The 14,034-nt window shown below is 39.5% G+C and overlaps 1 protein-coding gene across 3 annotated transcripts in view; it reads left to right on the top strand.

Moving 5' to 3' along the window:
- LOC120723641 (zinc finger protein GLIS1) overlaps positions 1–13,691 on the top strand; it is a 65,191-nt gene extending 51,500 nt beyond the window's left edge. For all 3 annotated transcript variants that reach the window (XM_040015226.1, XM_040015235.1, XM_040015244.1), the window contains 5 exons: positions 1,335–1,461; positions 4,678–4,831; positions 10,839–10,972; positions 11,059–11,157; positions 11,680–13,691. In XM_040015226.1, coding sequence (XP_039871160.1) covers positions 1,335–1,461; positions 4,678–4,831; positions 10,839–10,972; positions 11,059–11,157; positions 11,680–11,822 — 657 coding nt within the window. In that variant the 3' untranslated portion in view covers positions 11,823–13,691. The remainder of the gene's footprint in view (positions 1–1,334; positions 1,462–4,677; positions 4,832–10,838; positions 10,973–11,058; positions 11,158–11,679) is intronic.
- Positions 13,692–14,034: the final 343 nt, after the last annotated feature.

Genomic DNA, 14,034 nt, shown 5'->3' on the forward strand with positions numbered 1-14,034 from the left:
GCATTTCAGTTAAAAATAGACAGCTTTTTTCAATAATTATTAAAACATAAAAATTGCCCCCCAAAAAAGGTTATGTTTTAAATTCCATAAAGACACACACAGTCATTCATGAGACCCTGAATAGAAAATCTGTAGCTAAAAATGAACAAGCTCAGGAAGAGAAAGTAAAACAGGGTTTTTTCTGGTGCTACATCTTGATTTTATTTCCTCATTGTTACCTCATGTTTAAAAGCAAATGAGATGCATGTTTGTTCCCGTTTAACCTTCAGGTTCAAAACAATGTTGTTCTTCCAGAATTTTTTTTCTTAAATATAGATAGTAGAGAACTGCTTCTTTATATAACTTTCAAAGAGAAAGGGGGCTTCTCGGGGGTTGCAGGTCTTATTTCTGGAGAACTACAGCAGCAGCAGGAGAGAGTGGGTATGTTTATGATTCAGTAGGATGAAATACAACAAAACAAAGTATTACACACACTCCCTGGAAGTCCGAATAGGGAGCCTATTGTTCTGCTTTATCTGGGCCTTGTTTGTTTTCTATGGCCTGTGAGTGACACTGGGGCTTTGTGTGTGTATTCGCATGCCTTGTTTGGTTTAAACAGAACCACGTGTGTTGGTAAGTTGTGACACAGTCGACACGCCCTGTGCTGCAGTAAACCCTGTGGGGCTAATTGGAACTTTGAAATATTAAAGATGAGCTTCTTAAGCTCCTCACGAGCATACATTTATTCGAGCTGATGTGTCACAGCGATTGAAGTTTCTGGCTTCGTGAACGCTACTTTGGGTGAGCATTTCTTGCTGATTATTCACGCCGCTTTTGTGGTTCCTGGGTGTCTGCCGCGAGCTTCTTCTGAATCCCGAAGCTGTCAATAAATTGTTTTGGAAAGTTCCGGGGGGATGTTCTGTTTAGCGCTGGATAATAAAGCCAATTGTTTAGCCTTAACTTTGTTAGAACGTTTTTGGAATACGATTGCCTAATAAGACTTCTGGATTTTGTACCTCAAGAAGCTGGATCGCAAGATGAAACAAGAACCAGGCATCTGGTGCAAACTCATTTCTTTGATAAATGAACAGTAGAAAACCTCCTGCAGCTCGCTCACTGTGTTTTCAGTTGCTTTACTGAATGAAATCAAAAGAGAAGTCATTTAGTTTCAACTTGCATGGGAGCTGCGTTGCCCAACAGCATATAGTTGGAAGACAACTAAGCTGCAGCTTTAACGTAATTATTCTCATCCCTGCATGCTGGCAAACATCCACACTTGGTCACCAACATGATAACACAGTGCTGTTATATGACATGTATCTAAATGGCTGTAATGCGTTTTGTGTTGTTGTCAGGTTCAGGTGCACACGATGCTGGAATCTGACATCTTAAGTGACTGCCTGGCACGCCAGCATCTCCACAGCTCTGCCTCGTCGCACCAAGAAAACAGCTCACCTTTACCGGCTTTAGATGACTTCACAGGTATGTGCAGATGAAACGGTAGCAGAAGTCTGTGCTTAGCCTCCAGTGCCTCTCTGGAAATGAGCAAAACCCCAAAGAAAAGAGTAATTGCCCAAAACACCTGGGCTGTTAAGCTGTCTCTTTCATTTTCTCCCATGGCCTCATTTGCTCCTTTTCCTTTCCCTCCTTTCTCATTCCTTCGATGATAGCTCATCATGCCAGTGTTTACCTTGTCCAATTACTGGGCACCATGACTGTGGGCAAGTTGGCCTTCACCCCACTTGTCCTTCAGCTTCTCCAAACGGGTTTTCCAGCCAAGCTCTTTTTCTTTCCATTTCAATGGCTGAACCAGAATCAAGAAGCTGTCAGGTACACTGAGGCTCAGTTGGCCAAAGACAGTGGAGAGCGTCCAGGAAAGCTGTCCATGTCTATTACTTCAGACTACTCGCTGTTTTACTCAGAAGACTTTGAGGGAAAAGCCTCAAGCGGCACGCTATGAGCTATGTTTAGTCAGGGTGAAACAAGCATGTCAGTGTTTAATTTTGAAAAAATCCCAGGAGGACTTTTTCTTATCTCAAATGGCCAAATGTTATAGCCTGAAAACTGCTTTCTGTTGTGGTATACTAGGTGGATTTATGGTGACACACACTATCATTGTCAGCTTGGCTTAAAACCTATAGTGCTGACAGCTTACTGATTGCATGCAGGTACAAGTTACAGATTTAAATGAACAGCATGAAACTATATTTTTGATATTGAGCATTCAGCCCCTGTAGGCTTGAAATGTGGCTCTGAAAGGTTTACAGAAAAATGGATTACGCTGACCATGGAAACTCCTCAAAGTCTGCTTGCAACATAGTCTAATCCCCATCTGTCCATATGTGCACACTGTGTGTAATATACTTGTATTTACACCAGAAATTGTTTTTCTATAGCACATTGAGTTGCTCATCAGTGGGGAAAAATGTCACTACTGCATGATAATTTGGAAGAGTTTCATTTAACTATAAATTGAGTATTTTAATATTTTCGACAGTTTTGTTTGCTTACAAGGAGCCAGACTTTCTTGCCATTTTTTAAAGCATGGTCTTGAGCAATAATTCTCTAGGCTTTCTAAAGGTCTTTCAAAGCTTTTCTTTGAACATTGGCTGCTTTTTTTGTTACTCATTTTTAGTCCAATCCTTGTAAAAGGGACCTAATTGAATCAGTGTTGTGTCTACACAGACAACTTTTCAAAGAACCCATTTTAAATTATGTCTGCAGGCACCTTGGTACCAACAATCTGTTGCAAAAACATAATTTCTTCCCAAACTTAACAAACACACCCACCAAATGTTAGGAAATACCTAACACAGGACTTGAGAGGAAAATCTAACCCCTCAGGTGATCCATCTACTGTTCACTGAAGCCTCATCAGAAATGTGAAGAGAGGCTGAGGTATGCCAAATTACTCAGTAACTGGACTGAAGATCACTGGCAACAGCTGTTATTGGGAAATGAATACGAATTAGAGTTTTATTGGCCTTTCAGTATTTATGGAGGAGGTCAGTAGAGCGGTACAAACATCCCTACAGCCATCTGTAAAACATGGAGGAGGCTGTCATGGTCTGGGGCTGCTTCTCAGCCAGCGGTGTTGGGGCGCTTGTCAAAATTGAATGATTGCAGAAGAGTACAGTCAGATTTTAATCCACCATGTTATACCATCTGCAAAGCATCTGACTGATATTAGTTCAATTTTTCACCATGAAAATTATTGCGGACAGTAGAAGCATACCTGGATAGAAGAGCCAACAGTGGAGCACTATCAGTCATGGACTGACTTCCTCAGAGCCCAAACATCAGCATTGTTGAAGCAGTGTTGCATTATCTTGACAGAGAAAGGAACAAGAGGCAGCCAACATCCAAAGATCTTTGAATGTCCTTCCAGAAGCCTGGAGAGCCGTTTCTGAAGACTACTTAAAGAAATTGCAAGACAGCTTGAGAGAATTCAGGCTGTGCTGAAAAATAAAGTGCAACACTGAGTAGAGTCAGCCTTTCATTTCTTTATATTTTATTGGTGTTTGTTATAATACAATTCAATACAGCTTGAACCCAGTGAAAATCATCATTACAGGTAGTGATGTGATAGTGATGTAGTAGGAAGATTTAACGGCACAGATGCTCAGCAACTTTTATTTATATATCAATCAATCAATCAATTTATTTATAAGGTCATTTAAAAACAACACAGGTTGACCAAAGTGCTGTACATAGTAAAAAAGTAAAAAAGTAGAAGAAACACACACAAAGAACAAAGTAAAACACAATTTTAACACAATTAAAAGGTAGAGAGTAAAAATGTGTTTTCAGATGGGTTTTAAAAATGTCAAGTGTTGGAAAGATCCTAATTTCAAGAGGCAGACTGTTCCAAAGTTTGGGCGCAGCTATCGCAAAGGCCCAGTCTCCTCAGTTTTTCCGCCTGCTTCTCAGCTGACCTGAGAGTTCTATTTGGAGTATTTTTAGTTAAGGAATCAGAGAGGTATGACGGAGCTAATCCATTTAGAGATTTAAAAACAAGCAATAAAATCTTAAAATCAATTCTACAACGTCCTGGAAGCCAGTGTAAACAAGCCAAGACTGGGGAAATATGGTCATGTTTACGAGTGCCTGTCAAGAGTATGAAAATATATGAAAATAACCAGAGTACAGCCAGTTAGCAACTAGTTGAGTTAAGCCTCGACTGACAGGAAAGGTGTTGCAGGCTGAAACAGATTTATTGCAACACCCTGGTAATCTTTCTGCATTTCTAAATGCCAGTTATCTTAAAACGTTCACCAGTCTGTCTAAAACTAATCAAAGTCGTTCTGTCTGACTGTGATTGTTTGTGCAATTGAAAGTATTTACCCAGTGTATGAGGAGATTGCACACTCAGCCTCCGGGCAACCAGTTAGTTGCCACAACTACTTGCGGTCGATCTCTGACAGCAAAAGATGTGAGAATGAAAAGCATTGCAACACTTCCTAAACTTTTGGTGTTTGGAAAACTTGGCTACATGTAATTTGGCGTTGAAGTGAAATACGTTGCAGTTGAAGTTTCTAATGATTCTAATGTTAACTCCTACTCTATTGTAACTGTTATATACATCATCCAACCTTTGCTGCAGAGACCTCAGACTAGATGTGGGACCGGATGTGGAAGTGGATGCTCAAAATGTTTGGTGGAGCAGATTTACTGAGGTTATCTGTGGCTCTCTTTCAGGTGTGTACTCAAACAGCAGCAGCACCGCCCACAGTCGGGGGAATTCAGAGTTTCTGCCCCCATCAGCAGACTCGAGGTATCCAGGCCTGGAGGGAAACTTTGATGCTAATAGCCCAATATCTTCATTAACAAGCCCGGGGAGCATGAGAGAGGGGTGAGTGTAAGATCAGAGCAAGTTCAAGTTAAATGCGGTGCATCCCCTGAGCATTTATTTATTTATTCATACAACGAAACTGGACTGAAGGCAGTCCACTTAGTTTTTATAGCAGAGTAATAGATGTTTAGTGACTTGCTTATGGGCAGCAGTGGCAGTAGTTAAATCTGATGGAAGTTTATCTTCCCCGAGGTTGCATCTTGTTGCACCATTGTGAATATTTTCTTTCATATAATAAAAAGCAAAGAAATATCTATCATTTTTAATTTCTACACTGTCATGTATTTCAACATTGGGCTGCTTTTATTTCTTGGGAAGGAGATTACTTTACTGACATTTAACAATAAAACAAGAGGCAAACGTAAAATGGTCAGTTCATCCAAATCACAAAAATAAAGAAAAGACATATTTTCCTACTTACCCCTCGTGGTGTCTGGCAAGGTTTTCAGTTATCTGCTGCTAGGATTTCTGCTGCCAACTCACTACAGTGGAGCTGAATAAGATCTCATGTGGCAGTTTTTATTCAGAGTTATTTTCTACTATAGATAAAAATAGTGAAAACTAACAGACCTCAATTTTATGCTCCTTTCTGTATCCTTTTCAAGGATTCGCCCCCAAAACCTCTGCTTTTATATGTCCTAAACGTATTGTTTAAACATATCTGGCATGTATTAAAGTGTTTCTAAGCTGCTTAACACTTCTGAGCAGTCCGGCTCTGTTCCATATCAAACACTGAAGCTTCAAAGTGATACTAAAGATTTCACAGTCATTTTGTTTTGCTTTCCCTCATCTCTGATTTCTAGAAAAAGCCAAAGAGATCCGAGCTTGTGCATTCTTGAATAAACTAGAGACATTATCACCAGAGATGGAGTTATGGCTTTGTGGTCGCACTGATTGGGTAGTTGGAGACCACAGAACTTATGTGCACTGTAAGCTGAGACAAATTTTCTCTAGGCAAGTATAAAAGTAGAAGTGAGACTAAAAAGATACAGCTGAAAGCCTCCAGGGCTGCAGTTTCTGGACAATAGGGCCTAAAATTATTGGTCATTGAAGGTTTGCCCATAAAGTAACTTTTATTGGCACTATAGTAAAAACAAAAACAGTCTGTCTAATAAAATAGCATCAATAAAGGCCAGAATAACATTTTTGTGGTTTAATAAATGATATAAAATATTACCATATAATGCACATTGTTTCATATGAAATTCTTCCAATATTTCCAAGGGTTGTTTTCAAGTGGCCTTTCGGTGTTTGGCTTAAATGTTAAGATTGGTTGTTTTCTCTGAGCACTGATTTCAACAGGTTTAAGCTTTAGGGTTCATCATTGACCCTTAGGGTTGAAATGAAAGTAGCAAAAGGTCTACTATGTATAGTTGTGACTTTTCCAGAAAGGCAGGCAGAGGAGATGTTGCCCAATTCATCAGCGAGAAAAGTGGACTAGACAAAAACATATCCTTCCAGTTTGTGTCACTTGTCTTTTATTCTTTTATTTATGCCGACAGCCTCGTGTGTCTTACTTTACTTAGACCGTTTACTTAGACCACTTAGAAGTGCAATTAATTAGAACTCCTTCACTGATAATACCTGAGTGTGATACAATACAGCTGATTTAAATAGCTAAACTACCTCCTTAGCGTGTCTTGAAGTTTTCCAGAGGCCTGGTAATGAACTAATCATTTGATTCAGGTTTGTTGACCCAGGGTAATATATCTAAAACCTGCAGGACACCGGCCCTTGAGGCCTGGAGTTCTCCACCCCTGGTTTATGGGATACATATTGACATTTAAGCCAACCTCACTTCTATCCCTTAGTGATATTGTGCAAACTGCAAAAGTAGTCTGCATGTTTAAGTGATGGCGAATCCACTGATTAGAATTGAAGCTGAAGAAGGTTTTTTATTTTTTTATTTTTTGCTCAATGTCATCTTTTTTGAAAGGATTCAGATTTGACCCTGACTGCTAAAGCAAAGTGTATTGTATTGATTAGACACATATCTGAGATTGTTTATGGAAATGCTTAGTGATTTTTAAAATGTAAGAAATATGTATCAATGGAAATTTGTCTCAATGCAGAAGCTTTTTTTTATTGCAAGATCTTTATTTTTTTATTCTTATGATTACAAATGAAAAAAGTCCACTTCTGTTTTTCAGATATTCGTAACGTACACGTTACGATAAGTTGTTCCTCTTTGAAAACTACTCAAGAAGTTATTGTATTGGTAGTGATAAAACTACATCATAAATGTATGTGTGCCAGCCACAGGCCTTGGGTTGAGGAGATTGTATTGTGTCGGTCAACCAATATATATACAAGAAAACACAGAATTTCTAAGTACTATTTGATCTGGATTTCATTAAACCAGTTTAAAGTTTACAAAACAAATACAGATTTTAATAAATCAAACATTTGGATGCTTTTGTGCATTTTTAGGAACTTTGCTCACCTCTCTCAGAATCTCTCCGCCTTCCTAAAATGTGCAGCTACAGTAGAGCTTCCATGAAGCTATGCACAATCCGTCCATTGACGTCTCTTTATAGCAGCGGAGGATGTCATTGAATCCCACTGGTGCCCACAGTATATGACAACCTGCCAAAGCTAATACCAGACAAGCACTTGATTTTCCACAAAATGACTTAGACGAGAGACGTTAAACACGTGAAAGTAAATTATCTTTTCTTCATGGTGCAGGCAGCATCATGCTCTGACCTCATAGGGAGGCCAATGTTTACTCTGGCTGTAATGAGCCATTTTGACGTCTTTTAATAATTTACAGAGGCCCGCAGTGAGGCTTGTCCATCAGTTTAGTATTTGTGATGCACAGTGTTTGTATATATTGTGCGGTTGGAAGAGAGAGGTAGCGTGGTGCTGGATTTGCATTTTTTTTGCAGCAGCGTGTCCATCAGATACAGGCACACTAACCAGGATAGCGCTCACACAGAAACACTATTATACACTTTGAAGGAAGGCGATGTAATGAAGTTTATTTTGCAGAAACTCCAAGTGACATTGGACCTAAATAGCCGCTTTAAGTGAAATCCTTCACTTTTTTTACTTGCTGTAGCTCTAAAATGAAATGCTTGTGCTGTAGTTTCCCTAAGCACTTAGTGGTAGCACTTAGATCCCATTAAATCTCCATCTGTATTGCACAGATTTAACGTAATCCCCTGTGATCCATTAAATCCATATCACCGAAATACTTTCAAAATTCAAATTCGAAACATCAGGTTTGTGATCATAAGCTGGCACCAATTAAATGCAGCACAATGCGCAGAAGATCTTAAATTCTACAAGCTGGATTCCTTTCATTCTGCATAAGCAGTAAGGATGGCAGCTGTAGTTAGTAAGAAAAACGTGAGTCCTGCAGAGGGTCAGTTGGTAAAATATGATCAGACAAAAAGTTTCCTGAGGTTTACTGACAGCCGCGCCCTCAGCCCTGGGCCCTCGGTAAGCTCGTGCATGTGAGCAGTTGGGCACACCGGCCACAAAGTGACAGATCGACCCAGCACAGCTCAGACATCTCAACTATGTTGTTGCAACATTACAAGAATGTAAGCCGTGGCGCAGACGGCGTTGTTTATAGTTAAGGTCAGCGCTGATGGTTCAGGGGCCAGTGAGGGGAAATTCAAAGATGTGTTGAATTCTTTTGCCTTGCAGTCATTGCAGCACATTCATTTCAACAGCCACGCTATATCAAAGGCCACGTTGTTTACATAATACTATACAAAGCCTGGATTTTATTACCTCGGGAAGCCACAGCCATCTGTAAGTTATATCAGTTTGGGTTTCAAAAAGTCCTTCTGATTAATTTTGGCTTTTATTGTATTTCTCCAATGAAAGCAGAGACTGTTAACTTAGATGTAATAGCATCTGACATGGGAAATGGGTAATAAAGAGACTTGGGGATGATAAATGAGAGATATGTAAAGAAATCTCCAAACATTTCCTCTTTTTATAGCTGATCAGATGCGAAAATATACGATGTTCAGGCCAGCAGCCATCGGTATCTCTGACAAGGCCTGGCTTGTTTATGAAGCCCACTAAAAGTCTTCCAGCAGAAACCAGTGCTGTTTGGCTCTCTGGGGACCAATATGCTGCAGTACATCATCCAGGAAAGCCTTCAGGCCACATGAAATGCTGAGAGTGGGCTCTTTGAAGGTGGAAGGGGGGCACTTGAATACCGTACGGGTTTTTTTTTTTTTTTCTTTTCAGCTGCGTATCTCCTTAGAGAGAAATTCAGCTGCCTTTCTTTCTTCTCGTCGACTTGGCTCCACTGACTCATTCGTTTCCATGTTGAGTCAGAGTGTTTGTGCACAGTCAGCACATTCTTGCAGCAAAGAGATGGATACAGCTCTCTGCAGCACATTACCCTCCTGAGGTGGAAACGCTTTCTTATACAAACTGCGCTGTTTGCAGAAGAGAAGTGTTTACATGTTTCTGATGTATACAGCGGTCAGCTGATGTTTATCTGATTTAATTACCTGAAAACCTCGTGCCCTGGGTTCATTGTATCAGAGTCAGTGTTGTTGCTTACATTGATTGAAACCTTCCCTATGAAATAATTTTCACAATTTAGTTTAATACAACTAAGATTGAAGTTCCATCAATCAGAGAGTTACAACATCATTATCGTTTTACCATAATATTTATTGGCTTGGAAAACTTGTGTTGAATTTTATGGTGCTTAACAAACGCTGATATACATCTCAGTGTGACAGAAACTTTCAGCAGTTCAGCAGAAGTGAAGGTCAGGCCAAAAACAGCATTAGTGTAGAAACAGGCCGGGCTGAGTCAGTCACATACAGGATCAATTCTCTGGAAACTTCATTTCCACTTTAAAAAAAAAAAATAATAATTTTTGAGTTAAACCATCAAACCTGTCACTTTCAACTTGTACTTAGATTTGGTCTTTAAATGGCTTCAGTAGGACCTGTTGACACGTAGCACTCCATCACTATGATGAATGTGGTCAGTGTTTATTCATTTTAACACTGAAACACACACAGTAATCAGTACTGGAGTTTAAAGTTAACAGTGTTTGTGGAGAATAGTTTGATGTTACTAACTTTAGAAATCTTAAGTCATCTCTTATTTCTTTATGGTTTACTTCCAAGGAGCTGGACTTTCTTGTAATTATTTAAAGTGCTCTTGAGCAACAGTTCTGCAGTTTCTGGAGGTCTTTAAAAAAATGTTTTCAAAGAACTATTAACTGAAAACTTATCTCAATGTGGTGTGGAGTGTGTCCTTAACCTCCTAAGACCCGAACTCTTTCATGGCATATTTTTTTAAAATTTTCTTTGCTATTTGGGCTGATTGGAACCTGATGAATATAAAAACAAAGAATTACCAGATTTATTTATTTTTTTACCTGATTTTTGTTTCTTTGAAAAATTAGATCCACTTATGAGGACATTCGTCTTAAATTTCAGTAGAACGGTGGCAGTATAATGTCCTCGTAAGTGGATATCAGGCCCTTGCAGAGTAAAATTTAGTATTGTGGTCTAGACAACCCAAAATGTGATGTCCACATATGTGGACGCCAGGTCCTAGGAGGTTAAGCAAACTGGTCCAGTTTTGCCTAAAAAACAAAAGGAAAAGTGATGGGCCTAAAAAATGATCTACGGCAGTTGATCATTTTTAGCAGTTTCTGAAAGTCATGTCCTTAAGAAATATTTAAAAAATCTACCAAAGACCTGACGCACGACCTGAAAAAGGCATCTGGCCCATCAGTTGATCCATCTACTGTTATCTGTCTACTTAAGAATAATCAGGAATGATTTCACTGGTTGGATGTCTGTGAAGAAGCCATTTATAAGGAAGGTGAGCAAGCAGAAAAGGTGGTCATCTGTGGCAGCAGGGCTTAATCCAAAATTGGCCTGGTGGTTGGTTGTCTGGTTGTTGGGGTTTTCTCCACATTACTGTAGAGTCTTTACCTTACAGTATAAAGCGCTTTGAGGCAACTGTTTTTGTGATTTGATGCTAGATAAATGTTTATGTTGTGCGTTTCCAGGAACAGACCAGCTTCCTTGTTTGTGTCCACTGACGTGATCCCAGCGAGTCCCTGCTCAGACAGAGTGGACGTCCGGCTGCAGGGCTTCCAGAAAACCTACAACCACCAACAGCAAGTGTTCTCGCAGCAACACGGTACAGACAACATCAAGTCAAGTAATGTGAGCGAGGCGTGTGTTCAATGCCATGCTTCATCTTCGTCTACTCTGTGGTTCTCCTAGGCTGCCTGTATGGAGAGGGAAAGATGGCTCAGGCACCCAGCGATGGAGGTTTTGAGCCTGCAAGTTACTTCACCAACCAGCCCGCCTCCCACTCTACAGGTGAGACGTCAACTACACAAATGTAGCTTGTTGCTAACTATATCTGTGGTAACCTGTAGTTTTATTTCAGAGCTGAAATAAGCTTTCTAATGTGATTTTAAAAAGATCTATATAGCTGATAATTATCTGACTAAAGAGTAAAACTTTACTGAGGCTAATAGCTTTTTATCCGCTTGTTGTCCATTTGGTCAAATGAAGGTTTTTAGAGCCTTTTTACTAAAAGCAGCTACTGAAAGTGACACTATAAGAACAGTGGGAGCAAACTGAGACTAAACATTTACTGAGCAGACAGATAAACAGTGAGCTGTAGTAGGTTTTAATATTGCCTCATGGTTTCCATGCTGTTATTTGATGCCATTTATTATAAAACATTGATTATAGTTGCTCAAACAATTATGAAGGCAACTATCTGTTTGCATTTTTTTTAAAACCTCCAACTAAACTCTTTCCCATATGTAATAATAAAACCTTTCACATTTAAATAACTCATTTGCTGTGTTGTTGTTGTTTTCCTTCTGTCAGGGTTTGACTTGCTGCAGGACCTGCAGGGTCAGGCGGGGGGCGGTTACTCCTTGCCTCCCTGCCCAGACGACAGCTTCCTCTTCCAGGCAGGTGGTGTCGACCGCTGCCTCAGTCAGATTTACTCCGTCTATCTGGACTCGTGATGGACACCCAGAAATATTCTATGCAGCATGAATGCGACAGCTGACAATCACTCACTTGTGTATATATATCTAAGGATCATTTTATCAGCATTGTTCCTTTTTTGGCAAGAGAAAAAAGCCAGTGGGAGTTTAAATGGTACAAAAATTACTAGAGGCTGAAAAACTCTTGTTAAGCTGTGGATCTGTGGACAAACAAACAAATGGCCAAAAGGGAAAATCACAGAGAGACAGTACTGTGCAAGAGTCTTGACCCACCCAACATTTCTTTATATTTCACTAGCAAAATGGGAAATAGGCAATGCCATTTGTTGAAATGTTCAAAGATATAAGGCAGAAACAGTGTTTGCAGATTTCTGAAAAGCTTGAAAGTCAATATCTGGTATGACGCTTTAATTTAATTTCTTTAAGTAGTCTTTAGGAAATGTCCTCAAGACTTCCTGAAGAACATTTAAAGCTTTTCTTTGGATGTTTGCTGCATTGAGCTCTGTGCTCTGTCTACATGATCCCACACTGTTTCAGTAATGTTGAAACAGGGAGCCCAGTTCATGACCGATACTGTTCCGTTGTGTGTTTTTCTATTCAGGTAAGCTTTTACTGCATCTTCAGTGTGTTTGGGAGCGTTGCCACTAAGATGATTATCAGACGGTACTGAATGGTGGACCGAAATCTGACAGTATCAGATCTGACAGGATCCCCAAGGGCATGTCTGTCAGATGATAATACTATTACTAGAATAGCGTTATAAGCCTGCCACTTCTTCATTTGTCCCTTGCTTGTTCAGTTCCCTAAAATTCTTTAAAGATGCTGCTCAGAGGTCAGTGTAAAGTGGCTTAATAAACAAAAACATTCCTGTGAAAATGCTCAGGTACAAGCTCTAACCAGTGTCCAAAGAAGAATGTTGAAAGACTTTCAGAAAGCCTGGAGGGCTATTGCTCAAGAGCACTTTAAAGATTACAAGAGTGTTTGGCTGCTTGGAAGTAAAGTATAATGAAATTAGGAGTTGGTCAAGATTTCTGCACAGTATTCTCAGTAGCAAAGTAGCAATGACTTTTTTTTTTTTTTCTAAATTCAAAAATGACCACAACATTTGTGTTTTCTGGATAGAAGGAGCTGCAGACTTCATTTTATTTGCCTTTGTCTCCAATGTTGATCTTAGCTAGTGAGGACACTTCTGCCTCTGCAGTGGCGTGGTTTGTAGGAGATAATCAAAGAAGTAATCCATAATGCAATGCTACCCAACCTCGTGTTGGTACACGAAGTGGAATGTAGAAGATGATTATAAAGACATCAGTAAAACGAAACATCCACATTCACAAAATGTTCTAATTTCATATTTTCTTGTTGTTTGTGTGTAAATATGTTTTTTAAATGTTTGCAGTCCTCACAGTGATTTAGATAAAACAGTGGAGGTTCGAGAATAACTCAAAGACATAAAGTTGTAAATAAAACGCTCAGATTCAGCTTTTTAATTCAACACATTCAGCAGTTTAAACATTTCAAAGCTTAGTCCAGCGTTTGGGAGAGATTCTTGCTGTGTGTTTATCTGGGTTACATAAGAAGACCGATATCTCTTTCTTGTTGTTGTATTAACTATGAAGCTACAGCTACCAGCTGGTTAGCTGAGTGCGGGATAAAGACTGGAAACAGCTAGTATGGGTCTAACAAAAGCAATAAAATGGACCTAAAAAACATCCACAGAAGATGCTTTCAGCTGCTCCCTTCTTTCCAAGGGGAGGCGTAGCAAATGGTTCCAACCATTTCCTCCTGATAATCAGTCTATTCATTTATGTTTCCAATGATATCTCATGTGTTTGTGTGGCTTCTGATCCAAAGAGACAGGAAATCACAATAAAGTTCAACTGAAAGATACTTTTTTCCTGTAGTTCTCAGGAGGATATACACTCGGCTTTGCTGATGCAGTGTCCCTCCCACATTCATCCAGGCTTGGTTCTGGCACTGAGGGAGTACACTGGCTTGAGTCACTAGAAGCTGGGTTTGTGTCTCCTCCCAGTCTTAATTATTATTTTTTTTGTATGTATGTAAAACAAATGAGTCGACCACAAAAATGCTCGGTTGAATGTCTGAATAGAAATCTATAAATTGGGAGTCTTAACATTTAGATGTGCTGTGAAGGGAAACAGAGGTTTATGGTTGCATGCCATCACGTGGACAGAATGAAATCTTTCAATTTTCCAGATTTTTCTTGATATGA

The sequence above is a fragment of the Simochromis diagramma genome, unplaced genomic scaffold, assembly GCF_900408965.1.
Source record: "Simochromis diagramma unplaced genomic scaffold, fSimDia1.1 OVJJ01000205.1, whole genome shotgun sequence".
Lineage (NCBI taxonomy): Eukaryota > Metazoa > Chordata > Actinopteri > Cichliformes > Cichlidae > Simochromis > Simochromis diagramma.